This window comes from Phoxinus phoxinus (genome assembly GCF_949152265.1).
Source record: "Phoxinus phoxinus genome assembly, chromosome: 19".
NCBI classification, from domain to species: Eukaryota; Metazoa; Chordata; class Actinopteri; order Cypriniformes; family Leuciscidae; genus Phoxinus; species Phoxinus phoxinus.
Genome location: NC_136894.1, coordinates 12,881,455 through 12,894,612, shown reverse-complemented (window position 1 = coordinate 12,894,612; position 13,158 = coordinate 12,881,455). Strand labels below are relative to the sequence as shown.

At 36.4% G+C, this 13,158-nt stretch overlaps 1 protein-coding gene across 1 annotated transcript in view; it reads right to left on the bottom strand.

The window, feature by feature from the left end:
• Positions 1 to 3,591: 3,591 nt before the first annotated feature.
• Positions 3,592 to 13,158, bottom strand: part of glcci1a (glucocorticoid induced 1a) — a 35,901-nt gene continuing 26,334 nt past the window's right edge. The window contains exons 4-8 of the mRNA XM_079590417.1: positions 9,993 to 10,133; positions 9,739 to 9,888; positions 8,214 to 8,424; positions 7,638 to 7,758; positions 3,592 to 4,720 (exon numbers count right to left, since the gene is read on the bottom strand). Of these exons, the coding sequence (XP_079446543.1) occupies positions 4,411 to 4,720; positions 7,638 to 7,758; positions 8,214 to 8,424; positions 9,739 to 9,888; positions 9,993 to 10,133 (933 nt within the window). The 3' untranslated portion in view covers positions 3,592 to 4,410. The remainder of the gene's footprint in view (positions 4,721 to 7,637; positions 7,759 to 8,213; positions 8,425 to 9,738; positions 9,889 to 9,992; positions 10,134 to 13,158) is intronic.

The following is a 13,158-nucleotide window of genomic DNA, read 5'->3' as shown; positions in this document are numbered from 1 at the left end:
GCAAGAGCTTCTGTCATGCGGAGTTATGTCTTTAAGTGTCTTCTAAAGTCAAACAGGCCCAGAAGCTGTGAATAATTTGTCTTGCAGAGAAGGTGAGACGTGTGCCTTTGAAAGCCCTCAGGGCTTGTATACTGAATCCTGACAGCTGAACTTCCTCAACCCTCTTCATAAGTCCTGACATGTGACACCCACAGTTTTACCGTTCAAGACCTGTAAACAGTTCAGAGCTCGATAAAACATAAAGGGATAGTTAACCCAAAAATTAAAGTTCTGTCATCATTTACTGACCCTCATGTCGCTCCAAGCCTCAATATTTATAGAACCTTTCAATCACACAAAACCTTTCCATTGCCCATATTCTTTATAGTGGAACATGTTTTCTTAGATTATTAAAATGTTCTTCACACACACAATGGCAATGCTGTGAAAAGCCCCTGTGTTTCTTTTTAAGAGTGTAGAGTGCACAATTCATATGAACCACCTGTACATTTGCTGCTTTTTTGTGTGTCAATTTTGGTGCTTACAAGCCTCTGGTCACTAACATGCTTTCAGTGCATGGAAAATATTTGCATGAACATTCTTCAAACTTTCTCCTGTTTTGTTTCACAGAAGAAAGTAAGGTTTTGTAATGACATGAAGACATATTCAAATATTGATTTAAAGATTTTTAATATGTATATAGAAACAACATGTTATGTTTATTGCATAATATGCATATATAAACATTTAGAGGGAGACTTACTCTTTTACATGATTTATGATGCTTAATTGGTGTGGGAAATACAGTTATAGCTCCCCGCAACTCTGATTGGCCACAATTTCTTTACAGCATCATGGGTGTAGTTTTTCCACTAGGAATTCTGGTATTAAATTATTATTTTAAAAATTAAGTTTAAATAATGCTCACAACAGGTCTGTCTTTAAAGTGTTAAGTTATTAGTTAAATATCTAATTTCCTTTTTTTTTTTACTTCCAGAACCAACCGGTATTTTTTTTGGATATTTCAAAAGGTCTCAAAAACGATTGTGCTTCATATTAAATGTACTTTTAACCCATGAAAGGAAGAATAAACTAGAAGCATTAACTTATCTAAGGAAAAATAGAGAGGAGACTGGGTTTTAATTCTGATTATTTTATTTAATTAAGACACAAGATTCCTATTATTGAAATAAAGAAATAATTAGCCACTTAAGGCTAAAAGTCGAAGAAAGTGTGGTTTTTGATACTATCATTTGTTTACAGACACAGACAACGGGCATACTGTATAACCTTATGCAAGCTCAGCCGCCTGTGCCAAGCACTTTGGCAAGACCACAGGAAAACAATCAAAAGCTACAAGGCTTTCAAAATCATTTTCTTGACATTAGAATTGGTGATAGGCAAAAAGTAATTGCCATGTGGGTGAAGTGCTTCCAAAACAGTTGTTGAATAGAAACAGTTTTCTTCCTTTGTCCTCAGTCAATATTTCCCCCCTTCAAAACAAATGATGCCCTCCATCCACATCCATTCACACACATATCTGGTTTGTACAGTCACAACAACAAAATAGTTTATTGCCATTGTGTGTAAACAGACAGCAGGTCAGCCTGACATATTGACCTGAAAACACATCTCCCAGGCCAGCAATGTGCTCTTAAACTGCCAGTGCTGGTTTTAATAGCAGTCGATGGCTTTATCAACAGGCTGTGCTAATTTGGCTTCAGATTTAGGGGCCGTTCACACAGAACGCCTTTTTCCATTCCACTGCGCTACCTTTTTCTTTTCTTTTCTTCAATGTGCGCTAGGCGGACGTATTGAACCGTTGCGCTCATGTCTCTTGCATGACACAGCATTCTAAAAACATGGCGCTCAAGTTAAAATAAGTTAAGTTTTTAAAAAACGTGTATTGCACTGTTTCTCGTTCTGCTTTCTGTGTGAACCGGCCCTTAGTCATGTATGGAATCGAGATGAAATGGTGCACTATTCAAGCATTTAAAAACAAAACTGCATTATTGCAAACCCTTCACTTACCAAACTTGAGTTTAATCATTTTATAAACTACTTGGTCTATTGATATAAGGTGCAGCATAAAAGGTTGCATTGATACTTTTAAAGCCTTTTGTATTGATCATGTAATATTATGTGGGCTGTCAATGGTTGGTCTTATGAGTTGGATAAATTAATTTGATTCTATTGATTGCAACCGCACAATACAATATTGTTTGACCTTGGTTCATATCAAAATTCTGCTTTAAGACAAGAAAACTAATTTCTGACAAACCATGCATGTGTTTTTGCCTGTCACTTGTTCCTGGACAAAAAGCTGATTATTATTCACAATCGGTGAAAATCATATGGGCATTTAAAATATTTGCGGCTTGGTATTCTATCACTGAAATCTATCCTGCTTGTATAAAGCCAAGCTTTTAAGTGAATCTCATAAAATCAGTAAATTTCATGAAATCAAAAGAAAAAAAAAATGCTTAAATAAAATTGGTTTTAGGTCCATTATGATATTTTGCAGTGTGACATTTTTTGAGAATTAAGCTCATTTATCTTCAAATTTTCATTACCCTGGTGTGATATATGTTTTTTAAATTTTCATAAAAGTATTAATACATTGTTTAGTTAGTGCATTTGTTGTAATTATTTAAAATTATGCTTATTTTAATTAAATGGGTGAATTTAATAAAATTATGATCATGAAATATTTTTTTTTTCATTAAAAAATGTCACAATGCCAAAAGAAGTCAATGGTCCTAAAGTAGTAATATATGTATTATAGCCAGAATTTTTGTGTGTGAGATTCACCTTTTTATTTTAGACTAATTATCAGCAGCATGTCCTAGTGGCATGTTAAAATTGTAAAAAATTGAGAAGATTTTGAGAATAAAGTTGTAAAAGTTACAAGATGTTATGACCAATGTTGTAATGTTACATTAATAAAGTATAAAAATTCAAAAATGAAGTGTAAGGGTAACAGGTGTAAAGTAACAGGATTTACCAACTAAGAAATTCTTGCTCTTTTGGTGCAATTTAATCTCTTAACTATACAATTTATTCTTGAAATGTATTGTCCTTATTCATGTAAAAGGCTTATTATGATATCCCCCCAATTTTATTATCAAAACCTGTTTTTTTTTCAACGTGCCACTTAAACGGTATTATAATAGACAGAAAAAGTTCTTCTACATCTCAGTAGTTTGTCTTACTAAATGATAATATATGTCATATAGTGACTGTGAGGGTGTGTGAGTCTGATCCATGAGGGGTTGTACGATCTGTCTAATGGTTTTAACACACAGTATGTCCGACCCGATCAAATTCTCTCCGCCGCGTCATCCTGACAGCACCTCCCAACATGGAATGTCATGGAATGCAAAGAATGATGAGACGGATCTGAATGTGAATTTTTACCTGAGTTTAAACAGCAAGTGACGCACCTGAAGCGAGGATGCAGGCGGACACTGTGCAACAAAGTGTGAAAACAAGATCCTTAATTCTGTGTTTTTCTCTTTCTGCAATTTCATCAGAAGGTAGGAAACCTGGATAGTCGTCAACCCGTGGAGTACAGCTCATTTCCCATTATGTACATAACACAGCGATACACGGTTTTAAATTCAAACAAGCTTTTTTCTTTATATATAGATTTTCTCATATATAGATATATTGATAGAGAGAGAGAGCTTATTCATACTGTGGATGTTGAAAGAGAACACGACACATAATTTAATGTTAAACATACGATCAGTTTCAAATGCATGCCCCTGACACTATTAAGACCTTGCTGAAAGCTTCAGTCGTCTTTCTCCTCATAAATCGGTGGTGAATTTGAAGGCGACACCTCGCTGTGCGCTGTCTGATTATAGTGCTCATACAAAAGCCACTTTGCTTAAATTTTAAGCACACACGAAAGCAAAGCTGCGTTTGAAAACAGCTGTGCAGTTGCTCGAGATGAATGCGGAATCAAATCAGATCGACAAGTACCTGTGAACGCATCCACATCCGTATATGACACAAAAAAAAGAAAGAAAGCAAAACGGGAATATCTGGAATGTGATTGAACTAATCAATAAGCTAATTTAATAAATTAGATTTCCGTATGAGACTCTCACTCGTTTATCAAGATTAACAGTGAAGCCATTAGAATTTTTGATTTGCATATTCTAAGGTCCTTTTCCCAAAACGCATCCTTCCGTCCAGCTCTTCAGACGCCGTTCCTGTCCAGACACGAAAGCGTGGCATTGCCACATACTCAAAACCCTTCGGCTGCGTTTACATTTGCGATTCTCGTTCGGGCCACAGTTGCGATGCCATGCAGATAGTAAAGATTCAGCACAAAGGTGGGGTCCATCAGAGAGAGAAGAGGAAGTTTGGGGTGGGGCGAAACGTGTGTGGCGGGGGCGCGACGGAGACCGGCTCTGCGCGCGTTTAGCTGACTTCAAAGTTCTGAGGCTGCGAGGCTGATTCCGAGGGCGCCTCCTGCTGCTGGGAGGGAGGGTCGTCTGTGCTCGTGCTGGTGGACACCTGAGTGGGCATGTGATGGTGTTGGGTGAAGGGGCATGACCCGCTGGGCCCGGCCTGTGTTTCCTCTTTCTCCTCGTCCTCCTGCTGGGAGCTGGAGTGCTGGAGCAGGGATCCCGGGAGCTTGACGGGGCAGAACGCAGAGCCGGTGGAGATGAAGTTGACCTTGTTTTTGTCAGGGCAGGAGAAAAGGGGGACGGTGGCTGACTGTCTGGACCTGAGAAAGAGAGGAAACCGATTTAAGAGAATGTTCCAAATGGAATACTAATGTATCGCCAACTAAATACTACACATGCAAGGTTTTCCCCCCACAATTTCTGTCACCTGATAGGACTTTGGGTTCCTTTGCAACTGTCACCTGTCTTGCTTAGTTCGGGACAGTTAATGTTCAGTAATAATATTGTTTTGACTGCACTGACAGTATTGGATGAGAACAAAACTGAATTGATTTGGATGATGATATCACTGATTTCTGCAGAGCTGCTTTATAACTGATTGAACTTTGTTATTGAACTGAATGGAATCAAAAGAACCGAAGCAAAATTAAAAACGACACTGCTGTCTTCTGTGGAGCTGCTTAGAGCTGAATTGAACTAATTTCATAATTGATGAACTTTACACAGAACTGAACTGAATCAACACTGAACTCAGTTTTTTAGTCCTTCATTGCTGAGTGCTTTTTTTTCCTGCATCATGATTGATTTGTAGATTTAAAAAAATAAATAAAAAATCATTTATTAATTTTCCCATAGCACTAGTGTAACTACCGGTATGTAAAATGTAAATTGTTATGTGTGTGCAGGGGCGGACTGGCCATCGGGAGCACCGGGACATTTCCCGGTGGCCTGACGGTCGTTCTGGCCTGCCGGCTGCCAATAAAAATAAAAAAAAGGCCTGCCGGCTGCCGCTGTGCAGACGATCAGCCCGATCTCATCCCCAGGCGTCATATACTGACGCTTTGACAAATCGTTTACATCCAACGCACATGGCACCCTTTAGCGTCAATATGAGACGCAGATATTTGTCAAAAGTGTCAGTATATGACGCCCTAGGATGAGAATGCGTTGGATAGGCTGGTGTGGAACTATGAATTAATTGACGGAACTCTCAATCGACGAATCATAATGGCGGAGTGAAAATGACAATCCCACCCAACGTCACGAAGCACTGCCTAATATCTGACTAAATAGTTAAAAAATGGAGCGTAAACACAAAGGAGGAGCAGAGAGGGAGCGTTTAAAAAGGGAAAAAGCCCTGGCCACAGACGCAGCAAGCTTCTGCAAAATCTCAGCCATGTTCGCCAGTAAGGGAACAGGTCGGTCAAGATTACATTTACATTATATTTGTAATAATTTGGCAGACAAACGCTTTCATCCAAATAGTGTTAATTTCGTCAGACGAGACGAGACTAAAAATGTTCGTCAACGACCTTTTTTTCCATGACTAAGACGAGACGATGACGAGACTGCACCAATGTCCAAAAACGCTGACTAAGACTAAATTAACATGCATTATTGTTGACGAAAAAAGACGAGAATGTTTTGCATAAAATAAAAACTAAGATAAAATCTCTCTTCATTTTCGTCTCCAATCGTCTCTACTTGCCATCATCAGGAGATAGAATATTCATCTGTTATGAACAGATTAATGTTAAAAACTAGTTGCATTAAAAAAATCTATTACATTTTTTTCAGGTAATTATGACATTAAACCAATATTTGAGATGTGTGAAACACTATTTGACTGAAATGGTTATCAGAAATAATCTCAGAAATAATTTGTTATTTTAAAAAAAAGACTAAAATGTTTTAACTAAAACTTAGAAATATTGAGTTTCTTTTGACTAAAATTAGACGACTAATTAAAATTTGACTAAAATAACGAGACTTTTAGTTGACTAAAACTTGACTAAGATACCTTGAGTTTCTTTTGACTAAAACTAGACTAAAATGACGAGACTTTTAGTTGACTAAAACTAAGACTAACTAAGACATTTGGCACAAGACTAAGACTAAATTAAAAATAGGTGACAAAATTAACACTACATACAAATCACTTAGATAATCACAATAGATAAAATTAAACCAACAAACGAGCAACAATATGTAAGTGGTGCTGTGTCAAGTCTCGTTTCGTCTACATGTAGCATATTTTTTATATAATAAATAAAAATGTATAAAAAGTAGACAGAATAGTGTTAGTGGGTCAAATTGTTTAAATAATAAATAAATCAAGTAGATGGTATGGAAAAGAATACAGTGTTAGTTATTTAGATTTTTCATTTCTAGTCTACAATATGTAGCCTACAATGTTTGTTTGTTTATTTATTTATTTTGCCAATTTAAGGCAATTTTCTATTTGTCATTGGTTTGGTAGTATAAATGGTGTATTCCTAGTGAGTTTGTAAGGGTTATTTTTTTATATATTATTGCATCTGGTAGTCTACCTGTTACATTAATAGGGTTAGCCTACAAGTTTATCAGTCCAGTAGATTACGTGACTGCAGCAGCAGAGGTGGCCTGGCAGTGGAGTCAAATTCCCGGCCTGAATTATTGTCCCAGTCCGCCACTGTGTGTGTGTGTTCACATAGCTACAAAAGTGCCACAAAAGTCACATTTTGCAACATTCCGATAAAGTAAAATCATTAAAAAAAAAAATGTTTTGTCAAAAGTGGCTAAGGAACACCTGATAATATGATTTAAATTGAACATGAATGTAATATGAGTGTATTATGTATGTGTGTGTATGATAACGAAATGCAAAAGCTAGCTGAATCGTTGTCATTTAGGTTGGCAGAGCATGTAAAGAGCTAAACAACTGATGGTGTCAATAAAATAAAATAAATGCATTTTTGTTGAGCCCTGCATGCTATTTCTAAACAAATAGTCTGTGAAACCATATGCAACAATAAACATGCTTCACTAATGTTTTACATTAGCATGTCCAATTTAATTACATTTCAGAAATAAATAAGTTATTATAAAATGGATGATCAAAATGAATGCATTGTATTGTAAGACACTATGTACTATACTCTGGTTGGATGCATAAGGAGCATTTGCATGCTGTGTACATGATACATAATGCATGCTAGTATGCTATTTTAGGCTCACTACAGAAAAAACTCTACTCACGTCATTTCCTCAAACACTTTGATCTTTTCACAGCCCTCTGGAGGCTCCCGTTTGAACATGTAGCTGTTGTTGGGTTTTGGAGACGAAGTGAACTTAGGCAGAGGAGAACTGCTGCCGCTGTCTGCAGGAAGACATTACAAATCTCAAATTACTCTCTGGATTATTATCAGAGCTGAGAAGAATCTGTCCAACTCTTATGATATAATGCTCATCCGCCAGAGGAGAACTGGCCCCCGACTGAGCCTGGGTTCTCCCAAGGTTTTTTTTTCTCCATTAGGTCACCTGATGGAGTTTTTCGTTTCCTTGCCACTGTTGCCTTTGGCTTGCTCAGTTGGGGATATTCAATTTAATGAATCAATCAATATTACTATTGATTAGCATTACCAAACATGGACGTTTTATTATTATTTTAATTAATACTGTGAAGCTGCTTTGATACAATCTGTATTGTGAAAAGCGCTATACAAATATTCTTGACTTGACTTGACTTAATGCAGCAAACTATCAATGTCATATGAACTTGATTTAGCTCATTGACCAACAATCTGGCTTGATCATTAAGTCTGTAGGTTTGACCTTTGTCTCTGTCGTCCAGCATCTCGTCAGTGGAGTATGGGCTGCCGTCATGTGAGCGGGGTGGGCATGCGGGAGAGGGGCAGGGCGACAGGCTAGAGCAGCTACTGGAGCGTCCAGGCCCTGATGACGTCTGAGTGTCTATACCACGACTACTGCTTCTGCGCTGCTGGGGAGGAAACGGAGCCCTCCGTCCATCAGGAACCTCCAGCGCCTGAGTGCCAGTCAAAGAGAGTCTTTTAACAATTGTGATCTGTGATTACTCTACTGTACAACAGTAAAATAAAACAGAGCAGATTTGTCCCATTTGTTAATGTTAGGTCATGGTGCATTAACTAATGTTAACAGATATAACATTTGATTTAAATATATGTATTAGTAAAGGTAGAAATTAACATTAACTAAGATTAATAAAGTAGAATAGAACAGAAGTATTTTTTTTTTAAATAAATACTTTTATTGAGCAGGTACGCATTGTGACTCTAAAGACATTTATAACATTACAAAATATTTATATTCATATTATATATTTTTTACTTTCAAAGAATCCTGAAAAAATGTATCACAGTTTCTGCAAAAATATTAGGCAGCATAACTATTTTCAAAATTTATAATACTATGAAATGTTTCTTGAACACCAAATCAGCATATTAGAATGATTTCTGAAGGATCATGCGACACTGAAGACTTGATGAAACAGCTTCACAAACAGTCTTTTCAAGCACACACTATCATTATTTCTGACTTACAATAATTCAAATTACTGTATCACAGGAGTACTGGAATACAAGTTTATAGTTTGGTTATAAACACTGGTATCTATAGTAGTTATCAAAACAGAGCAAAAACACCTTTTGAAAGTAACTGGAAGCTTAAAATAAAGATTGTATAAATTACATTGTTACACAAGTTAAAAAAAAGTGTCATTGAATCATTAAATTCAAGAAATTTGTTTAATAAAGCTGATTCATCCAGTAATGAAACAAGTCTTTATGAGTGAGTTATTGAATCATTAATTCAATTCGATTAAACAAATTAAATATATAATTCAAATGAATTAAATATGTTTAAAAAGACTGCAGCAATTAACACTTTGTCATAACCTCTAGAAAATTAGGCTACATGTTATGGTTATTGGTTTAGTTGTCTATTTAGAATCATGGGAGAATCGTGAACTCTAAAGAAACCAAATCATGATTCTCAATTTATCCAGAATCATGCAGCTTTATGAGAACGGTCATTCAAAATTGTAATACTATTTCAAAATGTTATAAATTAAAAAAAAAAAAACGTACAGACCCCAAACTGGGTTTGAATGATATTGTATGTTGATTATGATCAAAATATATCATTAAATACTTTAAACAGTTTTTAGACAAAAATACATTTTACAGTTACTGTATACTGTAGGACAACATATTCACACTATTTGATAGTACTCCTCAATGACATACATTTTTATTCATGCTAAACATTTGTTCTTAGTGAGTATGCCTTCAGGAGTATGTGTGTGTGTGTGTGTGTGTACCTTTAGCTCCTCTTTCTCTCCGTTGTCTTTGATGAAGACTTTCTCCAGCTCATGGTTGATGCCTTCCATGCTGCTGGGAACCCTGGAGATGGAGGGCTTTGGCACTGTGATGTTGGCCAGTGGCATTTGTGCTGACTTCGACATGGACGACTGTACAGTGAGATGGTACAAATGTGCATTTCACAAACCATTCAGAAATTGCTGGATGTATAATACACAGTAATATTACAGTATGTGTGTGAGCGTGTGCGGACCGTAGCTAGGCTGGCTGTGCTGATAGTGGTGGTGGTGGTGCTGGTACAGCAGTGGAGGGGGGAAAGACGCTCTTTACTGTCTTTACACTGCCGGCCTCCGCCCGGTTTACTGCGCTGCAGCTGGAGCCTGAGCTTAGCAATCTGAAAGTCACAAAAAAAAGAAATAAATTATAAGGACAGAGGAGACAACAAAGTTATTTTATCATCTACAAGGCTGGTAAATAAAAAAATACATAAAAGCTGGGACTCGAACTCTGGCCACCTGAGGCGCAGTTTTGCTAAATGTGAGAGTGCTGCCCATAAGGCTATGGTTCTGATAAAATACCTTAAATTGACCTGAGTGCTTGCTATAACTCAGCATGGCCACAAGAGGTCAATACAAAACAGGCATTATGTGACAAGGCTCACCCTTTAAATCCTTTACCAAAACACACACACACAAAAAAGGCAAATGTCTTTCCTGGCCTATAAAGAATTGCTACCCGTAGTAGGAAGAACAACAACAAATGAATGATATTGTAGACAATATTCAAGATACGACTGAAAAACTCTTTTGTGAAACCTTAACTGCATCCTACATATTCTCTACTTTTACCATTTCTTAATCCTCCCTGTTCTAGCTCATACTATTCTGAACAATGTCTGACATTTTGTAGGGATAGCACATATTGTGTTATTGCCTCCTTAATATTGCTTGTTATATTACTCATTTGTTACTTTAGATGGAAGCGTCTACTAAATTAATCAATTGTAAATATTGTAAATAATGAATTTACAACAAAAATTGGAAATTTATATTTGACCCTCATGGCCCAGGTCTCGATGTGACCCGCTCCACCTTCTCAAACTGGCGTGATCACTCATATTTACTTTTGAGATTTATCTGCAGTAAATTACAGCTTTTATTGTCTATATGTCCTGAGACAACAGAACAAGTCTAGACTTGTGCGTTCCTACTGAAAATACAATTGGCTTCCTGTACATGGATGTTTGTCTTGATAATGTTACAGAATATTAAAGTCACAATGAAATCAAAATTGACAGCTCTATTTATGGAATATTTCAGTACTTATTTGTGAATGCATGTGCTCTTGTAATCTTTAAATCAAAATAACTTTCCCTTCCTCTTGCAACAACATTCTCTTCTCCGATTACATGTTTACCGGCTTGAGGACGACAGAACCTGTCAATCACATGACATCACAGCCAGAGCAAACCACAATGATTTAAACAATTCCCAATGGACACAAGTCCCACCCTACATTTTTTCTGGTTCGAGAAGCCGTTTCACTAGGATATCTAGGATATATGTCATAATAGGGAAGAAAAAACGATTGTAACTTCCGTTTTGTGCTGACTTTAAACTACAGTCAGTACCACACCTCAACAAAAGGAGGCAGCATTTCAATCCACCTGTTTGTTCTACATTAGAGATGCCAATCTAGAAAATACATGAAAATGTATTACAAATGACATGTACTTCAAAAATGCTGTTTGAAAATGACAGTGAAAAATGTTTACTAGAGGTGCTGGGCATTGCATTACCTGAAATTACACAGTATGTGTTCAGTTGTAACAAGGGGAAATCCTGAATGTGCTCTCTTATAAAGCCCTGCTAAGTATGTCAATATACACAGCCTAAATCCACTTAAGAGGTGTAAGGGGTTATAAGCTACTAAGTGAAAGCACTTGACATGAACCTGGATAGAAATGTGGATAATGAGGACATGAACTTTCCATATGCAGGGAAGGAAAGAAGGCCTAAACAGCCTTTTCTTGGAAAATCTCCCAAATGGGAAACAGTGAGATTATTCAGGCCTTGCAGAACGAGCTCGCTGTGATGAACTCCTAAGAAGCCTCTATTACTTCTGTGTTCATGAATATGAATATGGACACAATCCTGTGGCTGGAAATACAGCAGGAATTGTGTGTAAGCAGCCAAAATGACAGATTCACATACAATTTAGAAAAGAAAGAAAAGACAAGGCTGAAAATACCACAAAATGGTTACTTTGGTGTCTCAAAAATCTAAGTATTAGATGTACAAATCTCATGCTTTTTGTTGTGATACCTATTAAATATGTTTAACGCATATATTTTTTTAACATAAAATTAAGTTATTAAAATCAAAGGTTGTATTTGTTAACATTAGTTAGTTAATGCACTGTGAACTAACATGAACAAACAACGAACAGCTGTATTTGTATTAACTAATGTTGTCAAAGATTAATAAATACTATAAAAAATGCATTGCTCTTTGTTAGTTCATGTTAGTTAATACATTAACTAATGTTAACTAATGAACCTTATTGTAAAGTGTTACCGAGTGTTTCCGCTTGATTACAAAAAAAATGCAACTCCTACATTCCTCAGAATTGTGACAACCACAATACAGAATTATTCGGATGTTTTCTACTGCATGACAGGAAGTAAATGTTCTCATTCTGTTTTCTAAATGTTTATGCAAAATGTAGTTTTGACTGCGTTAATCAAGCTCAATCATTCAACCCTGTCACCCAAGGTATTGTAAGAAAACGATCAAACAAATATCCGTCTTTAATTTATGGGAAATATAAGTTACAAAACCAACCAACAAAGTAACCCAAAAAGAGCCCCTTTTGGGTGACAGCTTAAACTAGGCTAAATTTGCAGCTCTATTACCCATTCTGACATATTAAAAATCATTTTGATGTCTATTCAATGTTTATGGCTATAAAAAGTTTAGGTTGAAAATTTCAAACCATATTTGACAGCTCATAACTTTTGGTAACGGGGTTAAAAAAGAAAAGAAAAAGGCAAAGCCCATAGAAAATGACCTGCGATTAAAGCGGCTCATTTTCTGAGGGTTAAGCCCAGTGTCATCAGTTATTTTTCCCAGCAAAAAAATAACTAATACTAATAATACTAATTCTGAGCAGACACTTGTTTGAGGGTTTGCACAGGAAATGAATTACTTTTGCACCTGCACGTTGCAAGAGAGGAGTATAAGGCCTTTGTAAATTAGACAGGTTTGTGCACATCAACGATTAGGGCTTTTCATCAACACAATGTCTAATTGATAAAAATGTGACTTGAGTGCGAAAGGACACACGACATGACTTATGCACATATTACTTGCTCTAAAACCCACACGCCCGTATTGTTCCAAAAGCTTGGAGGTGATGGG